The sequence below is a fragment of the Psittacula echo genome (genome assembly GCF_963264785.1).
Source record: "Psittacula echo genome assembly, chromosome: 1".
Classification (NCBI taxonomy): Eukaryota; Metazoa; Chordata; class Aves; order Psittaciformes; family Psittacidae; genus Psittacula; species Psittacula echo.
The window spans coordinates 53,567,333-53,587,904 of NC_137735.1; the positions used below are offsets into that span (position 1 = coordinate 53,567,333).

General features: G+C 41.3%; 1 protein-coding gene across 1 annotated transcript in view; it reads left to right on the plus strand.

Moving 5' to 3' along the window:
• The window catches only part of RAP1GDS1 (Rap1 GTPase-GDP dissociation stimulator 1), a gene marked incomplete at both ends in the record, with an annotated part of 94,044 nt that extends 78,923 nt beyond the window's left edge, over nt 1-15,121 (plus strand). The window contains 8 exon segments of the mRNA XM_080636154.1: nt 2,035-2,178; nt 2,435-2,566; nt 2,978-3,112; nt 5,090-5,215; nt 6,115-6,254; nt 9,370-9,496; nt 11,282-11,410; nt 14,994-15,121. Of these exon segments, the coding sequence (XP_080492280.1) occupies nt 2,035-2,178; nt 2,435-2,566; nt 2,978-3,112; nt 5,090-5,215; nt 6,115-6,254; nt 9,370-9,496; nt 11,282-11,410; nt 14,994-15,121 (1,061 nt within the window).
• Between the last annotated feature and the right edge of the window lie 5,451 nt (nt 15,122-20,572).

The following is a 20,572-nucleotide window of genomic DNA, read 5'->3' on the forward strand; positions in this document are numbered from 1 at the left end:
CAGTCACCCCTCCAGGATGTGCCTCCCCAAGGAATTCTGGGTGGTTTGCATAATCTTCCGTCTGCCCTTAATGGAAACAGAAATGAGTTAACAGGTGGAGCAGGACTGAAGTGGGAAGCAGTTCTGGGTATGGAAGACATCACAGTATTTGATGGCTCTATAATCTTGTTTTAACCACCTCAGCATTAAAGTGTGTTTGAATGTAATAAATTATTAGGATTGTAAACTCCAAAGATTTAGGATTCATCCTACTCTGTTGTACGCATACACTCTGTCTGGGTCTGGTCTACATAGTATAAATCAAGACAAATTTTTACTTCAGTCTAAAATTTATTTTAAGTGGTATATGAAAACAGGTTTCGTTTTTTCAGTTCTAAAAATGCACATTTTGCCAAAACATACTCATTTTTTATATCATAACTAGCAAGTTGCTCAGAAATAGTTCCAGCCTTGGAGACTGACACTGAATTGAGTTGAACCTTTTGCAAGTTTGACACATTTCAGTTCAAATGCTTAATTTTTCCTAGACTGTGTTTTGTAATTGCTATACAATTTGATAAGTTTACTGCTGCTGAACATAACTCAGGAGCTTGAACATCAGAGGTATTCAGCCAAACTTTTCCACCCTAGATTCAAGGCATACTTTAACGAGCTCACTGTGCGGGTACTGTCTAGGTGCTTTTGATTATAGATAATAAGCAATAGGTCAAGAAGCAAAACCACCTAAATGAAGTACTTACAGAATCTGGATTTTGGTGGTTGGGGTTTTTTGAGGGTTGAGTTTTGATGTTGTTGAAGCACACTGCTGTAGCAATTTATATTTCAAATCACAGAACATCTGCAACCTGGTGTTCTGTAACTAAGGGAACTCTATTTTTTAAAGCACCTCAGTGCGAAAGTGCTTATTTAAAAAATCTCAGCTGGTTATTTTGCATTCCTTAACAAGTTCATGGGAAGGTCAGGCGCTCTTAGAGGAACAATGAATTTCACTCAGGCAAAAAGCCTTGTGATAACAGGAAATTGAGAGTCAGACACATCCTTCACCAGAGATTAAATACTTTCGCACATCCAACAAGCTTTGGCCTTTGAAAATATTTGAAGTTAGTTAAACTCTTCATTGTTGAAACACAATTCCATGCAGAAAGCTAAGAGAAACCCATTTGTTTGCATATTTCTGCAGAGATTTGTGGCTCTGCTTTCTAAAAATCAGCATGCAAACCCCACCAGAATCACTTCCACATAACTAAAGGACATAACACAGCATCAAACAACCTGACATTCCCACTTAACAGAAAGGGAGGTTAGGCGTGTAAAGGAGATTGCTAGCTTCAAGTTTGCAGGAAAATGTCTGTTAAAGATTGTAGAAATAACACAAAAAATATTGCTCCCAAGTCCTGTGTCACCACCTAAAAAACATGTTTATCACCTTATCTGTTGAGCCTTGTTGCAAATAATGACTAAGAAATTAGTTTGTCTCACAACCCAGCCTTTTGGATTTGGCCTTACAGTACTCCTCCTGAAGCCTTTCCAACAAATGGCAGAAATCTTGGCTCAGCTAAACAAAATGGGTGATTACTTGCTTAGATTTCATCCAGAAGTTCTGGATGCATGTCTCAGTGAAGTCAGTAGCTCTTCTGTATGTGAAATAGAGTAAGAAACCCTAACTTTGTTCTGCCACACAGTCTAAAGTCTTTGGAAAGGCCAAACACAGCACAGTCCTTACGAGTCTGCTGCATGATGACTGAGATGACAGAAGTTTGCTGTAGAGAAATATCCTCATTTTTGAGAGAGGAAGAGCGGCTCTGTGCGGTGTACAGTGGTGCTCTAAAGGTGGTCCAGAGCTGGGGAATGCCTGGTAGATGAATAATGGCAGCAGTTGGCCCTGAGAACTTAAATTAGTCACAGTTTTATCTACACAATCTGTCAGTGCCACCATTGACATCACTGCTTCATTTCACGATCTGTCCTGTGTATATGTACAGTAGATGTATTTAAAATCATGATTCTGAGCCCATTATCCATGCTGTTCTTCAGATGTCATTAAACTGCAGCTGGTTGAAGCTGGCTTGGTGGAGTGCCTACTTGAGATTGTCCAGAAGACTGTGGACAGTGACAAAGAGGATGACGTTGCAGAGCTTAAAACAGCTTCTGATCTTATGGTTTTATTATTGCTTGGAGGTGAGTTTGCTGTGTCGCTATCTTCTGCAAAGCAACAGCAGATACTTGGAATACCATTTGGCTGCTGAATTTTACTATTTATTAATTTTCTACCTGCTCCCTGCCAGTTAACATTTAATAGGTCAGATTTTGTCTTCTATCCCACTGCAGGACTGAATCAATTGTAGTGAAGCCAGCAGAGTTTCACAAAAATAAAGAAAATCATTTTCCCTAACAGACACTTTGGCTTGCTGACTGTCTATGCTTTTTACCCCAGATGAATCCATGCAAAAGTTATTTGAAGGAGGAAAAGGCAGCGTATTCCAAAGAGTACTTTCGTGGATTCCTTCCAACAGCCATCAGCTACAGCTTGCAGGAGCATTGGCTATTGCAAATTTTGCCAGAAATGGTAAGAATATGCCATAATAGCTTATGTAAATTTATCTGTGCCCTTCTAGCATTCTCTGTCTGTACAGCTACAAACGAAAACTGGGTGTCATGGTAAAAAGATGATATTGAGCCATACAGCAACATCAGTAGTTTTATATTTTACAATCCTGAAAAGCACCAAGCCTACATTAAAAATACTGTTTCACATTTGCAGAGAGGTACAGGGGATTTCTGCCTTCTTCAGCATTCCTTATATCACTCATCTAAATTTGTCATGAGCACTGCAACTGCCATTGATGATGGTGGTCAGATCCTCAAAAATGAAATCTTAAAAGGAGCAAGGAAATAATCCTCCTATTTTTTAAAAAGATCGTATAAAAATCTTATTAATAACCTTCCACTCCCAAGTAACTTGCCTTCTCTTGTGCAGATGGAAACTGCATCCATATGGTGGATAATGGCATAGTTCAAAAGCTGATGGATCTGCTAGACAGACATGTGGAGGACGGAAATGTAACTGTGCAGCACGCCGCACTGAGTGCTCTCAGAAACCTGGCTATTCCTGGTAAGCCTCGCTTTGTATTGCTACTTACCCGAAGGTGAAATTCTGTTCTCCCACTGCACCACTCTAGGGGATGAGGGTGGGAGAACTGACTGGCAGTCTAGAGGCAGGTCAGGCTGCTGCTTTTCATTCAGGCCCATCACTGCTTTCTTGTCTTTTGCACTGCAGTGGTGACAAGCAGTTTTAAATACATCACAGGCCTACTGACTGTCATTTGCCACTGATCCCACGGGATTATCCCCACCAAGGAACGGGCAGCTTTGTAATAGGCAGAGAGCTGAGGAGGCCTCAGATATGGTATCTCAGCCCTTCCTGTCCAAAGCACTGCATTTTTTTGGTTGGTTGGTTGTTTCATTTGGGATCTCTCTCACAGCTGAGGGTCCCACCAAAAAGCAGTGCCCACTTTGCTGAAACACTCTGGAGCACCTCCCGTATGAAGATAGGCTGAGAAAGTTGGTGCTGTTCAGCCTGGAGAAGGGAAGGCTGCGTGGAGACCTCATAGCAGCCTTCCAGTATCTGAAGGGGGCCTACAAGGATGCTGGAGAGGGACTATTCATCAGGGACTGTAGTGACAGGACAAGGGGTAACGGGTTCAAACTTAAACAGGGGAAGTTTAGATTGGATATAAGGAAGAAATTCTTTACTGTGAGGGTGGTGAGGCACTGGAATGGGTTGCCCAGGGAGGTTGTGAATGCTCCATCCTTGGCGGTGTTCAAGGCCTGGCTGGATGAGGCCTTGGGTGACACGGTTTAGTGTGAGGCGCCCCTGCCCATGGCAGGGGGGTTGGAACTAGATGATCTTAAGGTCCTTTCCAGCCCTAACTATTCTATGATTCTATGATCTCACTGTAACTTCCTGAGGCTTTAGCAATTCCCAAATTAGAGCAGGACGTATGCTGTTAGAATAGCCAGCCCACTGCAATTAGTTACTATTTGTAGTCAATGAACTGAATGCTAATTCTGTCAATTTTAATAACTTAATTTGTATAAATTTTGATTACCCAAGCATTAAAGGCAGAGCACATGCACACAAAAACAAAGCAAGTCTGATACTTGTGTATGCTGTCTGATGCCAAGCCAAAAAATAAGTCTTTCATCCATTTAACCTTATTTTAGTATTTTCAGTTTTGACAAATCATAAGCTTCTAAAAACAGTCATTCATACATACCTAAACCCATACAGCTGAAGTGGTATGCCACTTGCTTACCTTACTCAGGTGAGTAATTTTGTTAACTTCCATCAGTTAGCAAGCCTTCCTGTAGCCTCTGTTCAGGAATGTCTGCCAGAGACCTACATAAAATTTCATGCATATTGTTACAGAAAAATGAGCAAGTAGAAACAGTTCTCAGTGATTAACTGCTTGTTAAGCACCACTGGCCACAAAATAAGTACTTTTATCTAAGTACAATATTGGACCAAGTTTGCACCTTACATACATTTCAGAGAGCTGTATGAAACTGGAGAACATAGATGAAGGAGTCAGGGGGAGAAGGGGCCCGTACAAGGACTACAGGCTCCAGACATGTCAGGCTACAATGTTGGAACTGGAGCGAAGTTATTTTACTGATTGGATGCTTTAGTTCCTTTGCCTATGTGAAATGGAAAAGTGTTGTTGAGACTCAGAGAAGTTTTGTCATTTTGGGGTGCAAGTACTAGCCTAGGCTTCTACTTGAAGACTGCTCTGGAAGACCCCTTTCCTAGGTCAAGAGGGAAAAGTCCAACCTTCAGTTTATGTTCAGGCTGAACACTGAAAATCAGGTGCACATGGTAGGAGAAAGCACTTAACTTTGCATCTGTGTCTTAGCAACTGTGACATCTTTCCACAACAGAGTACTGTCAGCGCTCACTCACGTTCCTGAAGTCTGTGTTCCAAAGCTATGTTTCAAACAGTGCCTGAAAACTTGCTTCAAGACCACCCTGGAAATAAATTGCATCTTCCAGAAATGCTCTTGAAATAATCCCTGTTCTTTATTCACGCAGTTGTAAATAAGGCTAAGATGCTATCAGCTGGTGTTGCAGAAGCTGTATTGAAATTTCTCAGATCGGAGATGCCCCCTGTTCAATTCAAGCTGCTGGGAACATTAAGAATGTTAATAGATGCACAAGGTAAAAATAAACTGTTCTCTATGTTAAGTGATTCTCTTTGGTTCAGTCTGTGATATGCTGCCAAGATTCTTAAAAGGGAGAAGCAGAGGGGTTTTTAAAATTTTACTCCTGAAGTCTTGGAATAACTGTAATACATATGGAAAGGGAGAGGAATGTGGGTTGATTTTTTTTTCAGAACTCCTGAATTGACTACCAGGGACCCTCGGAATAGGTGTCAAATGCTTATTTGCTTTTGTACATCAGAACTCCCCTACACTGTCACTTCACAACTGTGTATTGAGGCGTGTTTCAAGCTACCACTCCTGTTTTGCTGTTCATTTTCTGCATTTCCTGGCTGTACCTACCTCCCTGGAACAGACTAAAGCACTACTTAAATGATAAACTGTGATTTCAAAATGAACAAGCACCTTGAACAGCTTGTTCCAGGATGAGGATTTATAAAATCAGAAGTATTTATTTTCGACCCAGCCCTGCAGATTTTCCCAAAAGATCCATTCTAGTTCTTGCAAAGGATTAGATGTGAGATAGAAATTCACTCAAGAATCTAATGTGACATAGCCCTTAAAACCAAATCTAACCAACCACAGTGCTCCCTCCTAGTTTTACATTTTTGAGCTAGCTCACCTGGGAGTGACATCACCTCTGACTTCCCTAATCAATGCACAAGCCTGGGTAACTGGGCTGATAAGTTGTTCTCAAAAACTGGATTATGACTAGTTTTCTGTATTTTGTGTCCATTCTGACCAGCTGCACTTCAACCTAGACTTCTCCCACTGTTCGTGCAGACTAGTAGGGTTCCACTAACTCCTTCTAGTTAGTAACTTTCAGCTTATTTTTCTAGCCCTTGCTTTAAAAAGTGACAACTTTTTTGTTGTGTTGTTGGCTCCGGCATCATACAGCAGAAGCAGCCGAACAGCTGGGCAAAAATGTCAAACTGGTGGAACGATTGGTGGAATGGTGTGAAGCCAAGGATCACGCAGGTGTGATGGGGGAATCCAACAGACTGCTTTCCGCACTTATACGACACAGCAAATCAAAAGTAAGTTAGTGGTGAAAAAGGTCAGCTTGTAAGAACGAAGAGTTACCTTTGTACTCTGCATCAATAGCTGAGCCCTCCAGTACGTAATCCTTCTGGAAAGCCAGGCTGGTTAATCATGTGTTACATCGCCTCTGCCTCTGGGACCTGCCAGTCAGATGTGACAGGTGTAAGTGCTCACTGGAACTATGTAGTTAAAGAAAAAATAAAATAATGAAATGAAGCAGAACAATTTCAGAGTGACAGCGGGCCAGCTGAAGCCATGCTGTTAGGGTTCACATGGCTATGTCCCAATTCATTTTTATTTGCGTTGTATCCTGTAGAAATTCAGCATGACATTTTCTGCATTTTAATGATGCTATATATGAAGAATCATTGCACTCAATTGTTATGATCCTCCTATATATTTATATGAAACTGAGTTCCAGATAAAGTCCATCCCCCTTTCTTCATTGAGCACATTTCAGAGTTTAAAGGTTCTAACAGATTAGAAATGATCATTTATTCCAAATTCTAACAAAAGCTTGCTTGCACATAGCAAAAGGTACGATATTAAAAGAAACTCCAGGACAGATGAGTTCTGACCCTCCCATCACATTTGCATCAACCAAACACCTTTACATAAGCAGTCCAAGTCCACTGTTCTTGCTCAGGAGAGTATTAGACAAACATAGTCTGAGAAAGGACAAAAGCATCTCTTCTGGAAACAAGCTATTTCAGGCTCAGACTTCATTTCTCACATTCAACCATATGAACACAGGCTGCATGACTGAACTTAAATAGCAACTAGGATGTTGAGAACTCAGCCTTTAACAGTGACCTCTTCATTCATGCATGGCATTTGTGAAGTGAAAAATGTGTCGTTGACTTGATCTATACTGAGCCTGTCCCAAAACAAATCAACAGGCCTTACAGAGATGTAAGTCTGCTCATTTCTAATATTACTGTCTCTTTCTAATGCCCATTCTCCATTTTATATTCAGCCTCCAGAACTGATCAGGTTTCATTTTTTCTGAGTTCTCATTTTCTATACACCCCACACACAGTCCCCAAGTGTCATGGTTTAAGCGCTGAACCCAGGACACCAAGATGCACGCATAGATGGCAAATGCTGCCATGGATGCAAATCATTATCAATACTCTCTCTACAGGAAAACAGAATTCAACTCTAAAGAGAGAGACACTATTGATAGCATCAAATAGGTATTAATGCAGAAGTTAACAGAATTATCACATATGAACTTCTGTGTGGTTTATGTAGTCACAGAGGAAACTTGACTGGAAGAGGGAAAAAGCTGAGATTGTGTTTTTAATGCTTTTACTGCCCTCTAGGTTTGAATATGAGTACAACTACTGTTCTTGCAGCACAAGAATTTAATTTTAAAGGATTTGGGGTAATATTTACAGAGGCAACAGTAGTTTAGAAAACTCACTTCTCATTCTAAAAAATGAAGTGGGTACTTGTGAGTTAAGTGTCACACTTAACACCAAACCTGACTGTTGTCACCTCTTCTGTCTATTGGGTACTGCCTTTTAGAGGGTGATGTTCACCTACAAAATAAAAGATATTATGTCAAATGTGCTGATCGATTCCCAAAGTTTATATAGCCAAAATTGTACACCAATTCTAGCAGAAATTAGCAGTTCCCATATTACTCAGTGAAGTCTCAAAACTACTTTGGAGTTCGACCAGAAAATCACAAACAATAAAACACATCACTGCAAATAAGGAAGAGTATAAAAACAGTTACATGCTTGCGTACATTATGTCATTCAGACAAAAAAAAGGTTTTAAATGTGAAATTCTTGAGTCATTAGGCTGTGACCTGTGCCACTGGAACCTTCAGTATGATTATCTAAAACTATTTCCATTTTCAAGGATGATGATCATACTGTGTCTGCTTCCTTGCATGAAGGACATCACTGCTTAGTCTGTGCAAGCACTGAAACAGAAATCATTCTAAGCACATGTATCACTTCGTAAGTTCTGGCTTTTGGCTGGAGTTAGAAAGAGATGTGTGCCTTAAATGGGAATTCAACACATTGATTAAAAATTTAAATCAGATTCTTATTTCAAGAAATAGCTACTATTGCAAAACTTTGTGCACCCACGGAACAAAAAAATAATAAAAGCCAAACCACATTTCCTTGAACAGTTTCCCTTCGGCATGCCAATACTTGATTTTCAGTCCAACATTTCTGCAAGCATTTTGGGAACATATAATTGTGAAAGTATTAGGTGCAAACTCACTTTTTAATGATAATTTACAACTAATCAAAGGCCTTCTAACACCAGAAATTCATCCTTTGTCATATATGTAATGTCATATATGGATCAAATTTTGGACTATGTTTTTAAACTACTTTAAAGCCATTTAGCCAGTCAACATTTTCATTTCTTAGATACTGGGCAACAGTTCATTTTAATTGCTGGCTTTAGAACAGAAACCAACACATTGTTATCCCATAACTATCCATCCCTAACCTGCTTTGTATTTGAAGGAAAATTCCACAATACTTCAAGAGAATGCTGTACTTTTTCCTGACCACTTCCAAAAATCCGTTTTGGAAGTACACCATTCCTACAGCAGAGTAAGGTGTAACATTGGTGATCTCACACCTCTGAACATTTTAAAGAAAGTGAAAATTCATGGAGAGAGATTAAGGATTTTATAACTTTGTTAAAACTATGTTCTTGCATCTCCTTATCCCAAATATGTTGTTTATTGGGTGCTTTTGATAAGCTGCTCTGAACATCACAACATTAGTAAGGGAAAACTAATTAACCAGCTGAGTTCAAACATAACAAAAAGCATTCATTAGGTAATCGATGGCACAACATGAAAATTTGAGTTAAACAGTATAACTTGGAAAAGAGTTAGTTATGTGTGTCTTAGTTATGTGGTTAACTGCTTTGCTTTAACAGGTTTTATCTGAAAATTGCAGAGCAATGGCAGATCATTTATAGGCCCACATGCATGTACGTTCATGTATAAAGTGGTTTTATGTGCATAAACCAAGGAGTATCCTTACCTAAAGATAACAGCAACCGGGACAATTTCATTGTTTAATACAGTTTGTATGCAACACAGATTTTTTCCATTTCTGTTTATTTTAGGATGTAATTAGGACCATTGTACAGAGTGGAGGCATAAAGCATTTAGTAACCATGGCAACCAGTGAACACGTAATAATGCAAAACGAAGCTCTCGTTGCACTGGCATTAATAGCGGCTTTAGAGTTAGGTGAGTATCCCACAGGTGAACTGTTTTCTTTCCAGTCTGTGCCCAAGAGAGGTTGCAGCAGGAAAGCTGCGTGAGTTTGTTTTGCAATGTAGAACAGCCTCCTCCTTCCCCTTGCCTTTCAGTAGCACAGACATATAGTTCATGCAGACATAGGCAGGCAATTGAGTCATGCAGAAAACTGGAGTTTGCTGGTAATACAATGTCTATTCCATCATGGAAGTTTAGATTGGATATAAGGAAGAAGTTCTTTACTGCAAGGAATGGGTTGCCCAGGGAAGTTGTGAATGCTCTGTCCCTGGTGGTGTTCAAGGCCAGGTTGGACAGAGCTTTGGGTGACATGGTTTAGTGTGAGGTGTCCCTGCCCATGGCAGGGGGGTTGGAACTAGATGATCTTAAGGTCCTTTCCAGCCCTGACTATTCTATGATTCTGTGATTCTATGATCATTCTGGTAGTTGACCACATGATCTAGAAACCACTACTGCCACCACCAATAATAATAATGATAATGGAAATAACAAGGGAAGAGAATACAGCCACTCACCATCTGCTGACCGATACCCAGCCTGACCTGAGCAGCATGTCCAGTACGGCAGCACTCAGTGGTGGTGTGACTTCATTCAGGCCACGATAGTCTACTCGTAGTCTCCACTCTCTATTAGACTTTTGCACTGGCCATATGGGGCTATTAAAGGGTGAGCGGGTCCTACTGGTCACTCCTTGGCTCTCCAGTCCTTCCTTCAACGTAACTTTCAAATTTTGGGTAAATCCCAGAAGACTAACAGAAGAAAATCATATGTTAAGAGTGGAGACTACATGACCTGACCTTCACATTCCTACACTGGACTGGTTAATCCCCTTTGAGAGAGCTTACCAAAGCAATGCTTTCATGTACCTAATTGAGAGCTAGAGAATACACACAGAGGTGCATAATGCTCCCAAATGCCTTTATGATGTTCCACAGAAATGGGTGCAAGAGTTGCCATGTGAAGGCTTTTGTAGTACCTCAGCTTAACAAACAAAAAGTCAATTTCCCACCAGAGGTTTTGTTTATCCTATTTGCTTGCTTATTAACTAATGTAAGGAACTAAATAAGCAATATTATGTATTTTTGCTCTTGATTTCATCTCTTAGTATCACATACTGCAGGAGTGCTATGTTCAGCTTCCAAATCACTGACAGTACATCAAGGAATTGTTTTAATTAAAAGGAAAAATGTTCCTATTCAGGTGAACTGTCTAACCCTTCTTTGTCTTGTCTTCAGACATTTAAAGGCTTTGAGCCTGAATCCAGTGTATAATGTTTCTTAACACTACAGAGGAAATAACTTGCGCTCTGATCTTGAAAAGTTTTTCACAGCTTTTATAATGAACCCTGAGCTCCCTCTGCCATGGAATTAAGAATTAATATTTACTCAGGTAGAATTTCCAAAAACAAGTTCAGGCAGTAGAAGTCTTGAAAGCTGGAATGTTGTAGTTGTTGGCCTAAATAGCTGGAAAGCCTGATGGCTTTTCCATCAGCTCACTGCACATTTAAGATTGGATTTTATCATTAAACTCTTGTTACCGTCTTTTCAAGTGGTTAGGCCATTTTACATTTTAATAGCAAGAGCTGTGATTCCTATCATCATACCATCTAATACACGCTTCAGTTTTCTGCCAGTGAGTCATGTACCACAGAACCACTTTCACTACAGTGAGAGATCCATGTTTCAATACACGGCTAATGCACAGAAGCATCAAAGCAAGCAGCACTTCCAGGTTTACAAATCTTCACTTGTATTTCAGTCACCGCTGAAAAGGATCTCGAAAACGCTCAGCTTGTTCAGATTCTGCACAGACTGCTCTCAGACGACAGGAGTGCTCCAGAAATAAAATACAACTCCATGGTGTTGATCTGTGCCCTTATAGGATCTGGTGAGTATTCGGCAGAGGCTGCTTTCTTAAGAGATATATGTATTTAAACTTAGCTCTTCCCTTTTAGCCTGAACATACAGAGTGTGCAACCACACTCAGAGACTGGTTCTCTGTTCACAATGAATGTACACAGAAGGATTCAGTTTACTATGACACTTCATTTATAGTATTTATAGTGTCAAGAGAGAGACTGTTAACTCGGTTTTGGATACAAACTGCAGAAATTGGACTCTGGCTTCTGCTCAAACTTCAACTGACAGAAGAGAAATAAAAGGCATTTAAAACCGTACTGTATCATGCTCTCTGCAAATATGCAGATAGCAAGAACTTTATTTTCACCTTCAGCTGCAAGTTTCCATAATTGATGGTCAAGTAAAATTCAGTTGAATCTTACAAGGAGCCTCCTCACTCTTAGTTTTAAATTCCTATGAGACTAGTAGGAAACAAAGATACAGGTAATTTTAATGCAAGGACACACATGCACATAAATGGAGAGATCCTCACACTTACTCTCACTAGTAGAGTCTCTCCCTCAGCAGCACTCACAGGCTCAGCCCACCGGGCTCAACTGTTCATGGGTGCTTTGAAAGACAAGCAGGCCACGCTCTAACACACATCAGTGCTGGACACTGTGAACTCTAATCTTTCCGAGCTAGCACTCTGCTAAAGGTCAGACTGTTTTGAGGATGGGGTAAGTGGGCCACAGTTTGATATTGCAACTTCTTACCTTTGTGTGGGCAAACAAACAGGCAAGCAAAAACCCTCACAAACAAAACGCCGCCAAAACACCCGCAAAACACAGAAGAGCAAGGTATCATGGGGAAACTTGATTTCCAGCTGAGGTTTCCAGTGGTGGCTGTGTCTCTTTCATTCAGTTTTTTGAGAAGTATTTACTCTGTGAAAGGAGAACAAATTTAATTCCATAAAGGCTTCAGAAGTTTACAGACAACTAAGATAAAGAACTGGATTAAGTCAGAAAGGTGGAAACTCAGGGCCTGTCTGCACATGACTTGCCAAGTGTGAAGCATCTGAAGGTTCTCTAGAGATGAGTTTACAGCAATTCAATTGAATTAATTAAAAGTTATCATGGCCAGGTGTGTGCTGTCTCTGTAAACAAAGCTGTTGGGTTTTTTTTCTCCTTAAACAGAGTTCACCACGCTTACTAAGTGTAACTGCTGACCTGTACACCCATGCAAGTGAATGCTGTATTACAGCCATCTTAAAGGAACAAGTATTTGGTTTTAGAGCAGTGTATACATCTCGATGCACAAAGATTGTGCTCAGAAATTACCTCGGCTCTCAGAAGGCATTCACTTTAATGTTATGACATGTAATTGAGTTGGTACTCACAACTTTCTTGAGCCATTTTGTGCCTGGGATTATCTGTGCATTTTCGAGCAGAAGCCTTGCTGCAGAGGCTCCCCCTCAGCCTCACCATGATGCTCTTGTGTGTATTCCCACTGCTTCCCACTAAAATAGTCATCCTCAGAAATCCTACCTGACACTTGCATTTTCCCCTCTTTGAAAATGAGGCCTGTCAGTCTTGCAGCTCTCTGTCACCTGCACAACTGACAGTTACTTGAAGTCCAATACCCTTGTGTCTATTCCACCAGAGTAAGGAACACTCTCAGGAGTTTTTTTAAGGTTATCCAACTGGCAGAGTTCAGTCTGCCACCACACTGTAAGCCTAGACATAAGGCATCTTAGCCTGCTCCCAGGCTCACAGGGAGTGGACAGCGCATCATCACAGTACACAGCTGTACAGTTAAGGTCCAGCACTAGCTGACCCACTGTTCAGTCCCGCTTCCTAATGGGCAGACCTGTGTAAAATTGGTGACTACACGAGAGGAGCAACTCAGCAACCCTGGTATTAACTTTTTTACTATTTTAACCAAGGAGCAGGGCTCAAAAAGCCAGTCTGCTCTTTACGTGTGAAAGTAAATACACCTCTCCCAGTTTTGCCTCTTACTTTCACTGTCTCCACTCCAAGTTTACATGTTTCCATACTGTAGTATAGACACAAATGCATAGTGATTTTAAAGTAACTGACCCCAGTACAGCTCAATAAAGACTAGAAATGGTTGCACTGGCTTAATTATTGCTAAGTTTAATTCTCCAGTGACTGCTGCTGTTACTGCCCTTTCTTACAGAGTATCTGGCATCACTTTTAACTTGATAGTGCCAACAGCTGTGTGTTAAACAGTAAATGGGTATCTGTTTACATGCGATTTTTGCCATCTGGAAGTTGCTCTTGCAGCTGAGTGAATGGATGGAAAGAGGGAAGAATGAGGACAATGGAAAATAGAAACATTTAAATCATAATGTAAAGAATCAGCAAAAGCAAGAGCATTCATTGCTGGCACAGTCACTTCTGTGTGTGAGGGTCTCCAGGCTCACAGGAAGCTAGACATTAAGCAGAACTATTCAGCTACTGCAAAGGACAGCAAATTCCTGAAATTCAATTCAGTAACATCTGCTTAAACATGACGGTATCTCAGGAGATAGAGAGCAGAAAGTGCTTACACAGCATAGCCACCCCAACAGCTTTGCTGGTACTGCTCTGTACCTGCGGGTTCCCAGGGCACAGCAGCATCAGAGTTCCCAGCTCTGTATGGTAGGGGTTAAACTGCAAGAAAACTGAAAACATGCAAACAAGAAAGTAGGTAGGAAGAGAAACAAATGTCAACATTTGCTATTAAAAAATGTAGCAAATGTGCACAGCATACAGCACAGCTCTCTGGAACAGATGGCTTGGACTTCTCCTGGGCAGTGCACGGATTAGGGCCACAGCAGCACCTGGAAAGCAAAAATATATGTAGGTATTTGTTGCTGAGCGGGAGTTTCTAAAGTGGCTTGAACAGGGCATGAAACAAACCCAGCTGCTTTGGATCTTAACTGTGAGATGTCTGGAGTCCAGGGCTCTGTGAAAACTCATTACTTCTTAAATATTGCTCAATTTTATGGGTTGTTTCTAACCTCTCCTTATTAATACAAAGCACAGAGCAATCAGGATGAGAAGCATTAAACAGTGTTGCATAGTTTCGAGGAAAACTGTAAGTGCAGTATACCTATGCACAACATTGGGCTATGCACCACGTGATATTTTAGAGCCAAACTGTAAGTGGACAGCTAACAGTGACTAAGTGGTGCCACATCCCTCAAAGAACCATCTCGCCCACTTCACACCCCAACACAAGCAACCAGAGCTGTGTGATACAAACACCACAGTGAACCTTTCCAGGCAAGCTCACTTGGCCAGGCTAGTTTAAAGGAATAAATCAAAAGAACATTTTCACCAGGAATACTTCCTCAGCATCTGCTTTGGGAGGCAGATGTTAACTTCTGTGCAGCAGCTTCGTCATTCATCTCTGCCTGAAATCCAGGGAGTCTGTGCATGCCCCTGGCCCTGCAGTTTTCTCTCCATCCTCAAAAACCAATCCAACAAAGATTATGGGTACAGACACACTTGTGTGCCTCTGTGTGTATGGGGTTCAGTAGAATAGTTTCTCACGCTCACCACGCTTTTCTGTTCTCTTGCCCACCTCATACAAAGCGCTGTTTCTTTTACTGTTTCTTTTTCCAGAGCCTCTTCAAAAGGAAGTGCAGAGCATGGCGTTTCTAGAAGTCATATCAAAACTCCGCAGCCATGAGAACAAAACTGTTGCGCAGCAGGCCTCACTAACAGAGCAGAGACTTGCTGTAGAAAGCTGAGGAAGGTCTTGTTTCCAGTGCATCCCATCACAGATTTCACCTTTGTCCTCCGTCCTGCTGCCGCTCCTGCTGTGTTTTCCACTGTATCACTGTGCATGCGTGTAATGTTCCCACACAAATTGATGAACTGCTGTAGGTACCCATCCAAAAAGGTTTCTACAAATTCATAGGTGGTGTTAACATGAACCTGTCTCCACCTGTAACTGTTCTACTTGTATTCTTGTTGCTTGGGCCACATAATAGAATGTGCATGTTGTAGTCCTATGATGACGTAGAAGTGGTACTACACAATGACTCTTTCCTCACGCTCCCTAACTGCATAACAATGTACTACTAAATTAGGGATGATACAAGATGCAGCAAGTCCAGACTAGTGCGCTGACTGTAGGATTAAGCAGTAAACCTAGCTCAATTTTTGGTGCTTTGGAGGTTCAGGTTTGAATGCAATGTACTGCTCATTCACTGGTCTTGCCTATTAATGTCAAACTCGTGGTACCCAGAGGTAACAAATAAAAATTTCAGTGCCCTCACTTTATCCTGTGGTTTGTCCTTTTTTGTAATCACGTGGAAGCCGTGACTGACCTCGCACTGGCGAGGAGCCCTTGTCATTCCTGCCTCTGGCCCTGACACAATCACTGCCTTTCAGCTGGGTGAATACAAAGGAAACTATTCCAACCTCTTTCACTGTGTATGCTCACACAGCAGCACTGTGTGCTTTAACAATAGTGCATTTTAACAGGAATACTCTGTACAATCCGAATGCTCTCGAGCTTGCTTGGTGTTGGGGTTTTGTCTGTTGGGGAATTTTATATATGGATTTTTAAAGGTGCATCTTGCAGCTGCTTTTCAACAGAACTTCATCAAGTGATCCTTTTTTCCTGTCCTAGGTAAAGGAGTTGGGAAATAGCCAGTTTAAGCATCATATCTCATAGCTGCTCTTCTTAGGTTTTTACCATGGCAGCAGGCAAACCAACAGACAACTCTTTTGCAACACAAGGAGCAGTTGGGACAGCAGTTTCCAGCAAGCCTGTGCATGTTATTTTTGACTGTGTGGTGCCTTTGTCTAGTTTGATCAAGCCTACAGTGCAAACTGATCATAAGATCTGTAACACTTGAAGGTGAATTCAGCACTTCCAGGACTGAAGTGCCAGCCTCAGAAGTTAGAAGCTCCTTTTTTATCACCAGAGGTTAGCAAAGCAAGAGTCCAAGCACCCATGTGATCCCATGCCATGTGGCTGCAAAAACGCTGCTTTCAACCTTGTCAAATCCATGAAACCACTGGCTATCCCACCAACACTGTGATCGGAAGATGCCAGTCATGATGGGAAAGGGAGTACACAAGCTGGGTATGGAAACAAACGTGCCTCAGATAGTCAGTTTAAGCTGAGACACTACCAAAACACAGTTAATGCTACAGGAATATTTACACAGCAGAGATTCCACATCCATTTAATCCAGTGCCACAAACACACGGAAAAAGCTGCTAATATTAAACCATACTAAAAAGCCTCTTATAAAAAAATAATAAATAAATTCAAAAGCTATTTGCTTGTAATAGTGCAATAAAGCCACTGATGGAGCATAGAGCTGTGCACACAGACCAGACCCCATGACATCAGACTCCAAATAACAGTACCTCTGCACTGATGAACATAACCAGCATGCTTACAATCACAGTTCACAGTGGACCCACATGCAAGTCCAGGTTCTCTCAGGCATGGAAATAATGTCCATTGATTTAAGCAGATCCCAAAATACATTTGAAAGACCAGTTATCAGTGACTTACCTAGTTCTACAAAGAGACTGCTCGTTTTGAAATCAGGATAAACTGCAAGTGCTCACACAAGCTGATAACCAACAAAGTTGTGACACCAACAAAATTCCCCATTCACCTGGTTGTCTGGAGGCAGGTTAAGCATTAGCCATATCCTTATTATCAATTTTTTATTAGGGATACCACTGTCACAGCAAGCAGAAAAGCCAACACTGATATCCCACTTTCAGATGGTTTCCCTGGATGGACTATCAAGTGAGTATTACGTTTCTCAATAAAAGCTGTGCTATGCCTATACACAGAAGGAAAGCCTGAACAAGGGCAAAGATGGCATTTGTTGCAGTAACAGGAGGTAATTGAAGAGACTATGTCTACCCTCACAAATGCTGTTGTGGGACATGGTGCTGTCTGCAGGTCACTTTACATGGCTAGTAAATCGTTTATCCTCCAAGCCTCAGTAAGAGGAACAGGATCTAAGCTCGTTAGGATCGTATGCATTTCACTACTTGACTGAACTCAACTGAATCGACATTGCCAACAACAGTTCTGATTAGATGCTTAGTAGATGAGTTACATCTAAGCAAAGCTCAACATCTCCTGCTCAGACTATTTTTATGACAGTGATGCCTGATGTCAGGCCTTGTCATTACTGCCACAGCAAACCAAGCTAAAGTGATCACTGCTGCAACATTGCACAGGGCAGGCAGCACCTCCCTGGTGTGTTACACTTGCCTGCACCCGTAATGGCTCCTGCAAGACCTAACAGCACACCAGTCAGGAAGATAAACAGCATACATATGGTTTTACATTTCACAGTGTGGAAATACAGGGTAAAGTTTCACTTTGGATAAGGCACAAACCCCAACAATATGGGCCCTGGATCCAGAGGACCCATTGGTCAAATGAGACCATGAGACCCAGAAAGGTCATTTGTTTCAGGAGCCCTAGAAATGGAAACCAGCCACAGCTTCAAGAAACAGTACACAAAGTCTGTTAAGAGTTTGACAGAACATAGGAAGCCACTCCAGTCTCCCCCTCCATCATGAAAATGGCTATTGATGTGTCACATCTCTTGCACATTACAAAGATTTAGGCAATGCCCTTGACTTTGCTTCTTTTTGGTTGATTTTCATTTTCCCCTCACCTCCTCCCAAGGCCTCCACATTTGCATTCTTATTTTGCCAAGTCATTTCCGTATGTTCAGATAAATGTACATGCCTGAAATATGCAAAAGGCATTGGACTTCACTTTGGATACAGAGATGTGCTTTTAAATCACAGTGGCATTTTGTGGACAAAACTAATTTTGAGACACTGGATTAGCTTGCTCTATAGTTTTTGAAATACTAAAACAAGGAGGCTTCCTTCCTCCTCCTCTCTAAACAAGCACAAGACCATCATTACCTATTTTTACCTGCACAGTAAAGTAAGTTAGCTCCCAGTACTTCTGCTTAGAAAAGGGAAATGCCCACCTTCCTTCACAAAAGCTTAATTAAGTCATGAAATCCCCTTGGTGCTGCCCACTGCAAAGCAGCAGCTTCTGAACACTTCAGGGTCACCAAAATGATAACGGGGAAAGCTCCAACAGTTGTACTAACCAGCAGCTGCAGCAATGAGGAACACCACCATGTTGGAGAAAAGCAGAGCATGTTCATCAGCCAGAGACTTCAACAACAGCAGACAGTAGGTACGGGATCTCCTCACCTGGGGATTCGCTTTTCACATATTAGCTTATTATTCATTTAAGGGCAGCCACTGGCACCGTGATAATGTGTTTTGTGGCTTAATCAGAACACAGTATTTTATGCTGTGTATGAGAGACTTTGGGATTCATTTCCCCTATTATAGTTTCGGGGAGAGGAGGCAGGGGATATGCTCCTGGAGGAATTTTGTATGAACGTATCTTTGCACCATTAATGTTAAGTGCTACCACCAAGAGTACACATTCACAACGTCAGATTTCACGCAATTTTATTTATAAAATTGTAATTATCTAACAAATTGCATAAAAAAATGATTTACTTCAAGTAAATACAGAATACTGCACAACTATTAAAACTATTGTATTGTCCATCATAAGTGTATTAAAACATTCCTAAAAAATGCCTCTATTAAAAAACAAAACCCAAAGAACACAAGTAGCGTGATCAAGACCACTTTCAACAGCTTAAAATGAATTACCAGGAAGTTGCATTAACTTCCTAAGTAGACTCCAGTTACATCCATTGAGATCAGCATGTGATACAACACCACAGTCTAATGCTAAAGATGACAAGTAATATATTATGCACCTGATCTATGCTTTTCTCCTAGACTGAAGTTAACCAGTCCCAAATCAGAAAACTAAAGCTCAAGTCAAACTCTACCGGGCATGCAGTTCTGTTATAGCAATACTTTCAATCGGTAAGTGTAGTTGGCTTTTACAATCCATTTTACAACTGATAAAAAGGAACACAAGAGAATACATTCGTATAAAAAGGAATGATACACAGAGGGTAAATATCGACACCTTGCTGTACACCTTGGGATGAACCAGAGAGAGAGAGATCCAGTTGGAACTAATCTGGAATATACATTTCAGAGACGGGGTGAGTCACAAAACCCAAACTGCAATCTCTCCATTACTCAAGGTAGTTTCAGGTCCACCTCTACTCTGTACACAGCATGAACATGAACATACATACAGATGGATCTTTTTATTAATACATCTATATTGTCAAAACACAAAAGACAGCTAGCAGTGCTCCCTGGTGCACGCTAGGAGCCACAACACTTATACTGCATGTTAAGAGCGACAGAAAATGTTATTTTTCCAAGTGGCAAAATTTGGTATCTAACGGACCCAACAGGGTAGTTTTGTTTTGTTTGCTTTCGACAGTTTCATGACCGATTATAGGCATCTGAAAAAGCTTCAGAGAGAAGACAAACATGGGAGGGAGAACTGTAACCTTCAGTGGTGCTTGACACCTGTTTAGACGTAATCTCCTTCCTAGGTATTTGCGGAACTGCCATTTTAATGTACCCAAAAGGCACACATCACAAGAAGGGAAACAGAAATTCACATGACATTTTCTCTTGTAACCAACATTATTAATCAGAATCAATTTTACCAAGGGCCTCTCTAAAGTAGTAAAATCACAGATTAGCATCAGGACAGGCATTAGCACCATGTTTAGTCCTGCCGCAAGTGATGGCAACCTCCTGTAAGTGGTAGGGGTTGCTGACTCTGACCCTCCACTTAACAGTCTAATGCTGTTCTAGCGTCAAGCAGCAAAGGAAAAAGGCAAGGGAGCTCCTGCTGCTAAACCAGAGCCCGGGAGGCTGGCCAGGGCTTCACCACCCTCAGGTGCCCGCAGCACGCCGGCTGGGCGGACACTAGAGGGCAGGCGATGAAAGCACTGCCTCCCCACCTCCAAGGCCAGGTATAGCCTCAGACACCGCTCGCTTTTCTTCAGCAAACTCTCACGGTGGACACGTTTCGTATCTATAACAAACACTTTTAGGGTGAAAAGCAGTCATGTGCAAGGATCACTTAATCTGCATGCTACTATTTACATTTCAAACACTATTTACACACAAGAACTACAATTAGCATCTCTCTTAAAGGGGAGAGAAGGCGGCTTTCAGCACAGAGTACACTTGAGCAAGCATCTCCATAGCTTCAGACTCTAAGGGGC